Source organism: Staurois parvus, unplaced genomic scaffold (assembly GCF_062004578.1).
Source record: "Staurois parvus isolate SC_StPar_1 unplaced genomic scaffold, SC_StPar_1.0 ptg000151l, whole genome shotgun sequence".
NCBI lineage: Eukaryota > Metazoa > Chordata > Amphibia > Anura > Ranidae > Staurois > Staurois parvus.
In genome coordinates, this window is record NW_028317947.1 from 330,007 (window position 1) to 342,009 (window position 12,003).

The 12,003-nt window shown below is 45.0% G+C and overlaps 1 protein-coding gene across 3 annotated transcripts in view; it reads left to right on the top strand.

Annotated features, from left to right (window-relative positions):
• The window catches only part of CACNB1 (calcium voltage-gated channel auxiliary subunit beta 1), a 145,921-nt gene that overhangs the window by 114,505 nt on the left and 19,413 nt on the right, over positions 1-12,003 (top strand). For all 3 annotated transcript variants that reach the window (XM_089674306.1, XM_089674304.1, XM_089674305.1), the window contains 3 exons: positions 81-232; positions 8,127-8,222; positions 11,446-11,631. In XM_089674306.1, the coding sequence (XP_089530432.1) occupies positions 81-232; positions 8,127-8,222; positions 11,446-11,631 (434 nt within the window). The remainder of the gene's footprint in view (positions 1-80; positions 233-8,126; positions 8,223-11,445; positions 11,632-12,003) is intronic.

The following is a 12,003-nucleotide window of genomic DNA, read 5'->3' on the forward strand; positions in this document are numbered from 1 at the left end:
ACCAATTCCTTTGGCTGTCATGATATTTTATGATATATCCTTCACTCATTTCCTTTGTTCTCCCTACTTATTGGTTAAAGCGGAAGTACAGAGTGAGATCGAGCGTATCTTTGAGTTGGCTCGAACCCTTCAACTGGTTGCTCTTGATGCTGATACCATTAACCACCCAGCTCAGCTTGCCAAGACGTCACTGGCGCCCATCATTGTCTACATCAAGATCACTTCTCCTAAAGTAAGTACTACAGGATTGTAGAGGCTAGGGTTCTATTATGAGACTACTGTGTTGGACAGTAGTAGCTAATGGAGGGCAAAAAAATGAATGTGATGGACGTTATGATGTATTGGCCCATTTCTTAGGGTAGATGGCATCAAAAAGGTACTCTTGGCTGGATATGACTGTGTATGAATCCAGCAGCAGAATGTGTGGCTGCAGCTGGCTGATTGAGAAAAGATTTTCCAGCAAGCCCATTCTAATAATTGCCTTCTGTCAAACAGGCAAACACACAGATCGAAATTTGGCTGCTCCGGATGAATTTTGATCCATCTATTCCCAGCTCTATCCTACTTATTAAAAATGTTTGATATAAAAAAATCTCAGCATCAGAGGGTAATTATTTTTCATCAATCAGACTGGTCTGGATGCACCTAGGCTAGGTTCACATTTATGAAGGTTACAGTTGGTGCATTTTGCGCAACATTTTCCATTTTGGAACTTGCATTTCTAATAGGAACGTATGACAGCTCTCTTCACGTGGAGTGACTTTGATGCAACTTTACACTCTCTGACACTCAAGTAGCATCAAAGTCGCATGTTGGGGTTAAAGGATAAGTTCACCTTTTAACATAAAATAATAAATGCACATTTTTTTGCAGGTAAAAAAAATGTGCATTTATTATTTTTTGTTTCTGGAGCCTCTAAAGCATTGCATCAGTGATCGGCAGATCGCTGGTGCCATGCAGGTCTCCTGCAGACCTGTCAGTGTATCTGTGTGCCCCTACATCTCCTAAGGGTAGGCACATACTTACTGACAGCAAGACTCAATTAACTACTACGGCACTTCACAGTACTGTGGTAGTTCATTGACAACTGCAAACCGCAATGGCTGTTTATTTATTTCAGGTACTTATATAGTGCTGTCAATTTACACAGTGCTTTACATATATATTGTACATTCACATCAGTCTCTAACCCTCAAGGGGTGTACAATCTAAGGTCCCTAACTCACATTCATACAAACACATACTAGGGCAAATTTAGACAGGATCCAATTAACCTACCAGCATGTCTTTTTTTTTTTTTTGGTAGTGCTCTCATTTACAGCGAATGAGTGGCGTAGTTGGGCGGGCAAGCAGGGGAGAAGATGCCCCGCTAGCTGTCACAACGAGGATCAGGGGGGTGCAGGGGCCAGTCCATTCGTAACATGTTACACCCTGAATATGGATGTAACATGTTACGAAAGATGAACTTATCCTTTAAGGGCTAGGGTTAGGGTTAAATGTTAGGGTTAGCCCAACCCTAAGATTTAACCCTAACCCTAGCCTTCAACCCTAACATTTGACTTTGGACGCATAACGGTTCCTGCACTACTTTGATGCTACTTGAGTGTCAGAGACCGTAAAGTCGCATCAAAGTCATACATCATGAACAGAACAGTCATACTTTGCTATTAACCAAAAAAAAGTGAAATGCATCAAAATCTTAACACTCACGTTTTTGGAGCAGATCCATTGAAGTTTATTACATGCAAAATGCAATCTGCTGCAGGAACAAAAAGTCCCTGCCCTTTCTAAAGAAACCACACTGCCACAGAACACACAGATGTGAACTAGATCTATTGGAAACCATATTAAATGGACTGTAGTGCTTTTCTGCAAAATGCAAAACGCACTAAAAAATTCATAAGTGTGAACCAAGGCCTAAAGACAGAGGCAGTAAAGCAAAACAAAACGTACAGCTCTACTGAAGAAAGTGACAGAGTCTCTTTAACAGCCCAACCCTAACCCACTTCTGCTCTTCTTCTCCAAGCACCCCTGCCACTTTGTCACCCTCTTCATTTCTAGCCATCTTCAAGCTGGTCAGATGTTGTCAGAACTTACACAGGGGTGATGATGTCACCCTCTCTCTCATGTGACAGGGTTGACAAACCAATCGGACTCAAGGATTTTATGGAAGGAGGTCACATGTTCATCTATATCTGGAAGCACTTAGTATGCAATCCCTGTTTTTAGGCAAACGTTTGAAAGTATTGAGAATTTTTTGGCCACATGCACACTGGACATTTTTTCAGCTGCTCCTAGGGACTGTTTTTTTCTTTTTTTCTGCCTCTAATCGTCCCTGCATGTTAGCCTATGTGTCCATGCACTTTTAGAGAAGTTTAGAGGCAGGGGCGTTTCGAAGCAGAAAGCTGCTACGTTTTGGCAGAAAAAACATCTGTAAAGGCATCTAAGCGCACATTTAACGCTTGACCGTAAATTCATTTCAGTGGCCAGAATAAACTATTATTCTGGCAAATGAAATAAATTAACACCCAAGCGTTTGATGCGTCTAAACGCGTTACAGACTTTTACAAACGCCAGGCATTTTTTCTGCAAAAGTGATGGTGCCAAGAAGAAAGGCTTCTAGGAGAGTTGGCAAAACGTACAGCATACATGAGGCCTAAGCATTAAAATGTGGCCACACCTCTCTGGGCATCTGATAAATTATATTTCTGTAAGGTGTTTGGATCTGAGCACAGACATTCTTTTCGTTTATTGAAGAATAATTTTGCTGATTTTTATGTATTGACATCCTTGCTTGAAATATGGAAGGCTGTACAGCAGTGTGCAGAGGGTTAATTGACATGATTCTTCAGTCATCTGTTTAGCAGTAACTTTATATGGGCTTCCGATTAGCTATTTTTATTGCCAGTTGAGTGGAATCTAGAATGGACAGATGGTCTTCAAGGCCTAACAACAGGTTTCTAATGACATGTTAGCAAAAGTGGAGTGCTTTGATGAACAGGTTGAAATACCATATTCCAAAAATCCCAGTGGTATGAATGTATCATACAGTGTGCACAGGTCAGCAGTCTGGGATTGTAATGTATAGCACAGTATCATTAGTGCAGCAGTGTATGGTGTACTGTATGGTACATCAATACAGTGTAAAATTATTACTCTTATATTAACGGTCAATTGAGTAATGAATGGTACCATTATGGTCAGTGGATAAGTGCATGGCTACACTGGCAGTCAGTGCAGAAGTGTGTCAGTATTGTGAAGAAGAGTGCCTTTGCTTTAGTAGTCATTGAAGAAGTGTGTGAGTACTGTGGCAATCAGTGGACAAATGCACAGGTGATGTAGCAGTCAGTAGAAAAGTGTGTGGGTATAGTTGCAGTGTGTGTAGGTCAGTGAGGTGCTTTGGGTCCAGTTGTTGTGATCGAAGAAACACATGGGCGCAATGGCAGTTGGTGGAAAAGTGTGCGGGTATCTCAATGGTCAGTGGAAATTGCAACGGTGCTTACTGAGGTCAGTGCAGAAGTGCATAGGTACAGTGGTGCTTACTGGAGAAGTTTGTAGAGAAGAGCACAGTTCTGGAACAGTCAGTGAATTTCAGTTACAGTAAAGAAATGCATGAGTACTGTGATGGTCAGCAGAGAAGTGTGTGACTGCAGTGGCATGCAGTACAGAAATGCACTGGTATAGTGGAGGAGCCCACTATGGGAGTGACGATCAGTGGAGAAGCATGTGTGTGCAGTGGCAGTCATTGGAGAAGCGTGTGGGTACTGTGGCAGTCATTGGAGAAGCGTGTGGGTACAGTGGCAGTCATTGGAGAAGCGTGTAGGTGCAGTGGCAGTCATTGGAGAAGCGTGTGGGTGCAGTGGCAGTCATTGGAGAAGCGTGTGGGTGCAGTGGCAGTCATTGGAGAAGCGTGTGGGTGCAGTGGCAGTCATTGGAGAAGCGTGTGGGTGCAGTGGCAGTCATTGCAGAAGCGTGTGGGTGCAGTGGGAGTCATTGGAAAAGCATGTGGGTGAAGTGACAGTCATTGGAGAAGTGTGTGGGTCCACTGGCAGTCGTTGGAGAAGTGTGTGAGTCCACTGGCAGTCATTGGAGAAGTATGTGGGTGCAGTGACAGTCATTGGAGAAGCATGTGAGTCCACTGGCAGTCGTTGAAGCATGTGAGTCCACTGGCAGTCATTGAAGAAGTGTGTGGGTGCAGTAACAGTCATTGAAGAAGTGTGTGGGTGCAATGGCAGTCATTGGAGAAGTGTGTGAGTCCAATGGCAGTCATTGGAGAAGTATGTGGGTGCAGTAACAGTCATTGGAGAAGCATGTGAGTCCACTGGCAGTCGTTGAAGCATGTGAATCCACTGGCAGTCATTGAAGAAGTGTGTGGGTGCAGTAACAGTCATTGAAGAAGTGTGTGGGTGCAATGGCAGTCATTGGAGAAGCGTGTGGGTGCAGTGACAGTCATTGGAGAAGCGTGTGAGTCCACTTTCAATCATTGGAGAAGCGTGTGGGTGCAATGGCAGTCATTGGAGAAGTGTGTGGGTCCACTGGCAATCATTGGAGAAGTGTGTGGGTCCACTGGCAGTCATTGGAGAAGTGTGTGGGTCCACTGGCAGTCATTGGAGAAGTGTGTGGGTCCACTGGCAGTCATTGGAGAAGTGTGTGGGTGCAGTGGCAGTCATTGGAAAAATGTGTGGGTGCAGTGGCAGTCATTGGAGAAGTGTGTGGGTCCATTGGCAGTTGTTGGAGAAGCATGTGAGTCCACTGGCAGTCATTGGAGAAGCATGTGAGTCTACTGGCAGTCATTGGAGAAGCGTGTGGGTGCAGTGGCAGTCATTGGAGAAGCATGTGAGTCCACTGGCAGTCATTGGAGAAGCATGTGAGTCCACTGGCAGTCATTGGAGAAGCATGTGAGTCCACTGGCAGTCATTGGAGAAGCATGTGAGTCCACTGGCAATCGTTAGAGAAGCGTGTGAGTCCACTGGCAGTCATTGGAGAAGTGCGTGGGTGCAGTGGTAGTCGTTGGAGAAGCATGTGGGTGCAGTGGTAGTCATTGGAGAAGTGTTTGAGTCCACTGGCAGTCATTGGAGAAGCGGTTGAGTCCACTGGCAGTCATTGTAGAAGCGGTTGAGTCCACTGACAGTCATTGGAGAAGTGTGTGGGTACAGTGGCAGTCATTGGAGAAGCGTGTAGGTGCAGTGGCAGTCATTGGAGAAGCGTGTGGGTGCAGTGGCAGTCATTGGAGAAGCGTGTGGGTGCAGTGGCAGTCATTGGAGAAGCGTGTGGGTGCAGTGGCAGTCATTGGAGAAGCGTGTGGGTGCAGTGGCAGTCATTGGAGAAGCGTGTGGGTGCAGTGGCAGTCATTGGAGAAGCGTGTGGGTGCAGTGGCAGTCATTGCAGAAGCGTGTGGGTGCAGTGGGAGTCATTGGAAAAGCATGTGGGTGAAGTGACAGTCATTGGAGAAGTGTGTGGGTCCACTGGCAGTCGTTGGAGAAGTGTGTGAGTCCACTGGCAGTCATTGGAGAAGTATGTGGGTGCAGTGACAGTCATTGGAGAAGCATGTGAGTCCACTGGCAGTCGTTGAAGCATGTGAGTCCACTGGCAGTCATTGAAGAAGTGTGTGGGTGCAGTAACAGTCATTGAAGAAGTGTGTGGGTGCAATGGCAGTCATTGGAGAAGTGTGTGAGTCCAATGGCAGTCATTGGAGAAGTATGTGGGTGCAGTAACAGTCATTGGAGAAGCATGTGAGTCCACTGGCAGTCGTTGAAGCATGTGAATCCACTGGCAGTCATTGAAGAAGTGTGTGGGTGCAGTAACAGTCATTGAAGAAGTGTGTGGGTGCAATGGCAGTCATTGGAGAAGCGTGTGGGTGCAGTGACAGTCATTGGAGAAGCGTGTGAGTCCACTTTCAATCATTGGAGAAGCGTGTGGGTGCAATGGCAGTCGTTGGAGAAGTGTGTGGGTCCACTGGCAATCATTGGAGAAGTGTGTGGGTCCACTGGCAGTCATTGGAGAAGTGTGTGGGTCCACTGGCAGACATTGGAGAAGTGTGTGAGTCCAATGGCAGACATTGGAGAAGTATGTGGGTGCAGTGACAGTCATTGGAGAAGCATGTGAGTCCACTGGCAGTCGTTGAAGCATGTGAGTCCACTGGCAGTCATTGAAGAAGTGTGTGGGTGCAGTAACAGTCATTGAAGAAGTGTGTGGGTGCAATGGCAGTCATTGGAGAAGCGTGTGGGTGCAGTGACAGTCATTGGAGAAGCGTGTGAGTCCACTTTCAATCATTGGAGAAGCGTGTGGGTGCAATGGCAGTCATTGGAGAAGTGTGTGGGTCCACTGGCAATCATTGGAGAAGTGTGTGGGTCCACTGGCAGTCATTGGAGAAGTGTGTGGGTCCACTGGCAGTCATTGGAGAAGTGTGTGGGTCCACTGGCAGTCATTGGAGAAGTGTGTGGGTGCAGTGGCAGTCATTGGAAAAATGTGTGGGTGCAGTGGCAGTCATTGGAGAAGTGTGTGGGTCCATTGGCAGTTGTTGGAGAAGCATGTGAGTCCACTGGCAGTCATTGGAGAAGCATGTGAGTCTACTGGCAGTCATTGGAGAAGCGTGTGGGTGCAGTGGCAGTCATTGGAGAAGCATGTGAGTCCACTGGCAGTCATTGGAGAAGCATGTGAGTCCACTGGCAGTCATTGGAGAAGCATGTGAGTCCACTGGCAGTCATTGGAGAAGCATGTGAGTCCACTGGCAATCGTTAGAGAAGCGTGTGAGTCCACTGGCAGTCATTGGAGAAGTGCGTGGGTGCAGTGGTAGTCGTTGGAGAAGCATGTGGGTGCAGTGGTAGTCATTGGAGAAGTGTTTGAGTCCACTGGCAGTCATTGGAGAAGCGGTTGAGTCCACTGGCAGTCATTGTAGAAGCGGTTGAGTCCACTGACAGTCATTGGAGAAGTGTGTGAGTCCACTGACAGTCATTGGAGAAGTGTGTGAGTCCACTGGCAGTCATTGGAGAAGCGGTTGAGTCCACTGGCAGTCATTGTAGAAGCCGTTGAGTCCACTGACAGTCATTGGAGAAGTGTGTGAGTCCACTGACAGTCATTGGAGAAGTGTGTGAGTCCACTGGCAGTCACTGAAGTAATGTGTGAGTAGGTTGACAGTCTGGAGAAGTGCATGAGCGTCGACAGAGAAATTTGAGGGTCTAGTGGCAGTTAGCAGAGAATTGTGTGGGTATAGTGGCAGTCAGAGAAGAATGAGTGCAATGGTGGTTGAAAGGAAAGTGTATGGTTGCAGTGGCAATCGGTAGCAAAGGGCGCTATGCAGAGTGCATCAAAGCAGTGTCAATGTAAGAATTGTTTGGATGTGGCATTAGTTAGTGAAGTGTGCAGGTACAGATGTGTCATTGTTTACTTTCCTGCTTGTCATGGGCCATTGGGTCTTGTGTAAATGAGGTCACACCAGCACAAATCCCTGTCTCCTTAGCAATATAGTATTAGATTTAGAGCTGTTAATGGAAAAACCACAACATCGCATGTTCACTCTGCACAGCCTTTCGACAAGAACCACAACTCCTGCTGCTAACTTCTCTCTCGTTTTCTTCTTTCTGGATTTAAAAATAAAGAGGATGGGAAAACATACTGTATGTACTTATCTTTATACTTTACTATACTTTAGATTACATACACTATGGGGTTGATTTACTAAAACTGGAGTGTGCAAAATCTGATGCAGCTCTGCATAGAAACCAATCAGCTTCCAGGTTTTATTGTCAAAGCTTCATTGAACAAGCTGAAGTTAGAAGCTGATTGGCTGCCATGGAGCTGTACCAGCTTTTGCACCGTCTAGTCTTAGTAAAGCAGTGGTAAAAGAGGTGCAACCAAAATTAATCCTGCTGATGCCCAGCAGGCGGCCACCTTCCACCCCAGTCCTGAGTGTTTACAACTGAGAACATTGGTGGAAAATGTGTCAAGGCTTTTTTGTGGAGTGATTCTTTCATTTATGGACAATAAAACTCCAGAAGCTGGCAACAGTGTGTGCACACCTTTTCACTTGAATAAATGACAAAGGGGAAAGAGGGTTGGAATTTACTTGTAACTGCAATAAAGCCAACAGCTCCATATGTGATTTCTTTTATTTTAATCTTCATCAGGTATTACATAGGCTGGTAAAATCAAGAGGGAAGTCGCAAGCGAAGCATTTGAACGTACAGATGGTGGCAGCAGATAAACTGGCTCAATGTCCTCCGGTGAGTGCGTGCATTTCTGCCAACTATAGCCAAAGGAGTCGATCTCAACTACTGTGACAAGGATTCATCCTGGAATCTCCAGAAGTAAACAAAGTTGCACACTGTTGAAGTCAACCTCAGTAGTAAAAATCTCTTCCCATAGGACATGCCCCTCTGACATGTTTCACCCTGCAAGGGCCTAATCGTAGAGGTTAGAGTTACAACCTGCTCAATACACAAACACAATCTGCACCCCAAAAATTCCCTCCTATATATTCCCCAAAGAAAGGTATTTGTTGAACTATTTCACAACTGGAATAATCAACAGCCTTATGTACACAAGCGTTACTCTACTAATGCAGTGTGTCTGAGCAATAGCTGGCTGTTGTGGAGGTTCCACAATGAGTTTCAGAAGTGCGCTCTTAAATATTTTGTGGAAGTAAAGTTCTGCCCATGACTATTTTTATGTTCTTCCTTGTAATGCACCCTTATTTATTCAATCAAACAGTTGCCAAGCAAAATCCATGAAAAATACCTTTATTTATTTATTTATTTATTTATTACAGGTACTTGTATAGTTCCGTCAATGTAGGCAGCGCTTTACATATATTTTACATTCACATCAGTCCCTGGCCTCAAGGAGCTTACAATCTAAGGCATTCATAATGTGCAAGCTGTGGATTTCCATAAACAAATACTGTCTTCTTTTATATTACACTTTCCATACCCAGTTCAAAAGGTCTAAAACTTTCAGTAGTCCTTCAACATGCTTAAAGTATAACTAAATGTGATGTAAATATACAATGTATATACTGTATACATAAAGTGCTGTGTAAATTGACAGTGCTATATAAGTACCTGTAATAAATAATAAATAAAGGCAAAACTTTTTTTTTTTAGGTTTGGACACAGTGGAGATGATTGGAACCCCTGTTATGTTTTTATTTCAATCTGTGCCCCCGTTAGGGAGGTTCCCCCTCTCTATTTGTCCTGTTTACCGTTATCATCGATAGTGAAAGTAAATGAAAATCCGTAATTTTGGGTTGTCACCAGAAATTTTTCAATGGGGACAATAGTTCTGGTGACCTGGTGGTTCCCAAGGCATTCTCTTAATTTGCAGGGATTTTTTTCTCACTTCTTGTTTGGCTATGGAACAGAAAATAAGACTAGGTTTACATATGTGCGGGTGGTGCGGCTGCGGATCCGCACGAAAATCCGTGCAGCTGCACCACCCACACAGAAGAATGCGGACCTGTGGGCGGGTGCCATTACTTCTAATGGCACGCCGCCCGCACTGGAAAGCGCAACCCTACTGGGAACCGAGGTTCCCTTGTGCACTGCGTTTTTAGAAGAAGTGCAGGGACTTCTTGCCTGCATGTCACGGGGGACGGGAGTCCATTCACATGAATGGGATCTCATGCCCGCGCAAAACGTGGCCCGCACGGCGCATATATGTGAACCAGGGCTAAAGGTAAATCTCCCCAGTGGGACACAGATGGCAAAAACAATCTGACAGGAGTTATAACCTTCCATTACTCTTTCTAAAATGAAAAAAAAAGAAGTTTTGCCTCTAATTCTACTTTAACCCTGGTTCACATATATGCAGCCGTGCGGGCTGCGTTTTGCGTAGGCACAAATGGACTCCCGTGCCCCGGGACACGCAGGGAAGAAGTCCCTGCACTTCTTCGGAAAATGCAGCCCGCATGGAAAACGAGGATCCCAGTACGGTTGCGATTTCCAGTGTGGGCAGCATGCCATTAGAATTAATGGCGCCCACCCGTGGGTTCGCATTCCTCTATGTGGGTGGTGTGACTGCACGTATTGTTGTGCGGATCCGCAGCGGCACCACCCGCACATATGTGAACCTGGCGTAAAGATTTAATTTGAACAATTCCTAACAGTTTTGCCATTTATGGCATACAGGGCATACTGAACACCTTCCATGCAGTGTAGGCAGGACAAGATGCAGCTGTGGACATGAAGGATACATATCATTTAGGACTGAGTTCTACACCTGTGCAGTAACGACCATCATTCCAGTTGGTTTCAGTGAACCTTACTACATCTGGGTATGCAAACATACCTTAGATCAGGGGTCTCCAAACTATGACCATCCAGCTGTTGCAGTACAGCAAGTCCCATCATGCCTCTGCCTCTGGGAGTCTTGCCTGTGGCTGTCAGAGTCTTGCAAGGCCTCATGGGACTTGCAGTTCCTCAACACCTGGAGGGCCATAGTTTGGAGACCCCTGCTTTAGATGATTTTTGTTCAATCTGTGGGCTGAATGAAAATATTCTAACAGATTCCCACATCCAGGCCATACAGAATGTCATCAGAAATGTCTATTGTATTCTGATGGCCGCAGGTGGTGCCTGTCAGAATAGCCAAATTGGCCAAAATTTGTATAGTGTGTACCTAGGTTTAGGTCCCATCTTAGTACCACACATTATTCAATTTTAGGTTTAGTAAAAAGGGACTGTACTTACTATCAACACAAAGTGTCCCTTGTTGTGCTTTAGTTGAAATCCTGTCTTCTCACCTCCACCCCTCCCTACCTTTCCAATTGTAATCTTCTGGTGTTGCCGAGATTATTAGAGCCAAGGGATTGGTAACAGGCATTCATCAGGAGTCCCAATTATGCTCACCCTTTCACCTACCTCCTCCATTCTATAGCTTCCATGAATGAAAAGCCATCTACGAATTTTTTTAAAATGTTTTACTTAACTTATCCTTTAAGAAATAGAGGGAGTAAGAATGGATTGTTCTTCTCAAGTCAATTGCAGACGCTGTCATGTTGTCAGGCTACTTCCCTTTATCAAGGTTGTTTAGTGGGACCCCTTTCCTGCTTGCACCTAAAGTAGGTGGTGGTTTTCTGTAGGTGGTTTCACAATTCTTGTAAAAAAGGACATAGTTTCTGGACCGTAACTATGTGTGATAAGTCCGCATGCCAAACTAATAAAGGTCGTTTAAAATTGCCATTACAAAGCCATACCTACAGTGACACAGTTTTTTTATAAGAATATACAAAGATTCTCAAATTGTATATACAGTACATTAATGTTCTCTAAATGTGTTTTCCGGACATCTCTGGGCCCCACAGCAGTCACATGACCTGCTATCGTTATGCCCTTGAATGGTGCCAAGAGAGAACACTGTGCAAAATGTAACCAAGACATACCACTGAACACCTGATCACCATACATAAAACTGCAAGGTATAATTTAATAATCCCTTTTGTGTCCACAGGAAATGTTTGATATCATCCTGGATGAGAACCAACTGGAGGATGCCTGCGAACACCTGGCAGAATATTTAGAAGCCTACTGGAAGGCCACGCACCCACCAAGCATCAACCCACCCAACCCACTACTGAACCGCACCCTTGCCACCGCAGCACTAGCTTCCAGCCCAGCCCCTGTCTCCAATCTACAGGTGCAAGTGCTCACCTCACTGAAAGAGAACCTGGGATGGTGGGGAGGTCGTGGGGAATCAGGGTCAATAACCAAGATCGATGAACATGCTGTGTAGTTCTGGGGAACAGAAATATACACGTAGAGACCAGCAGGAAATATCTCTTTTACTGCCTTGACATAGCAGCCCTTCTACCTTACAGAAAAAACACCTAAAAAGCAGCATTAGTATTCATTTGCAAATCTTCATATTTGCAAATGGTGAAATGTTTACAAACCATGTACTGCTGTCACAAAAGATTATTAATACCCTTTGGATAACACAAGAGTACAGAACTCTTTGTTTTGAAACAGTTACTAAGTAAGGCAACTGTTATAGAGAACAGAAGAAATT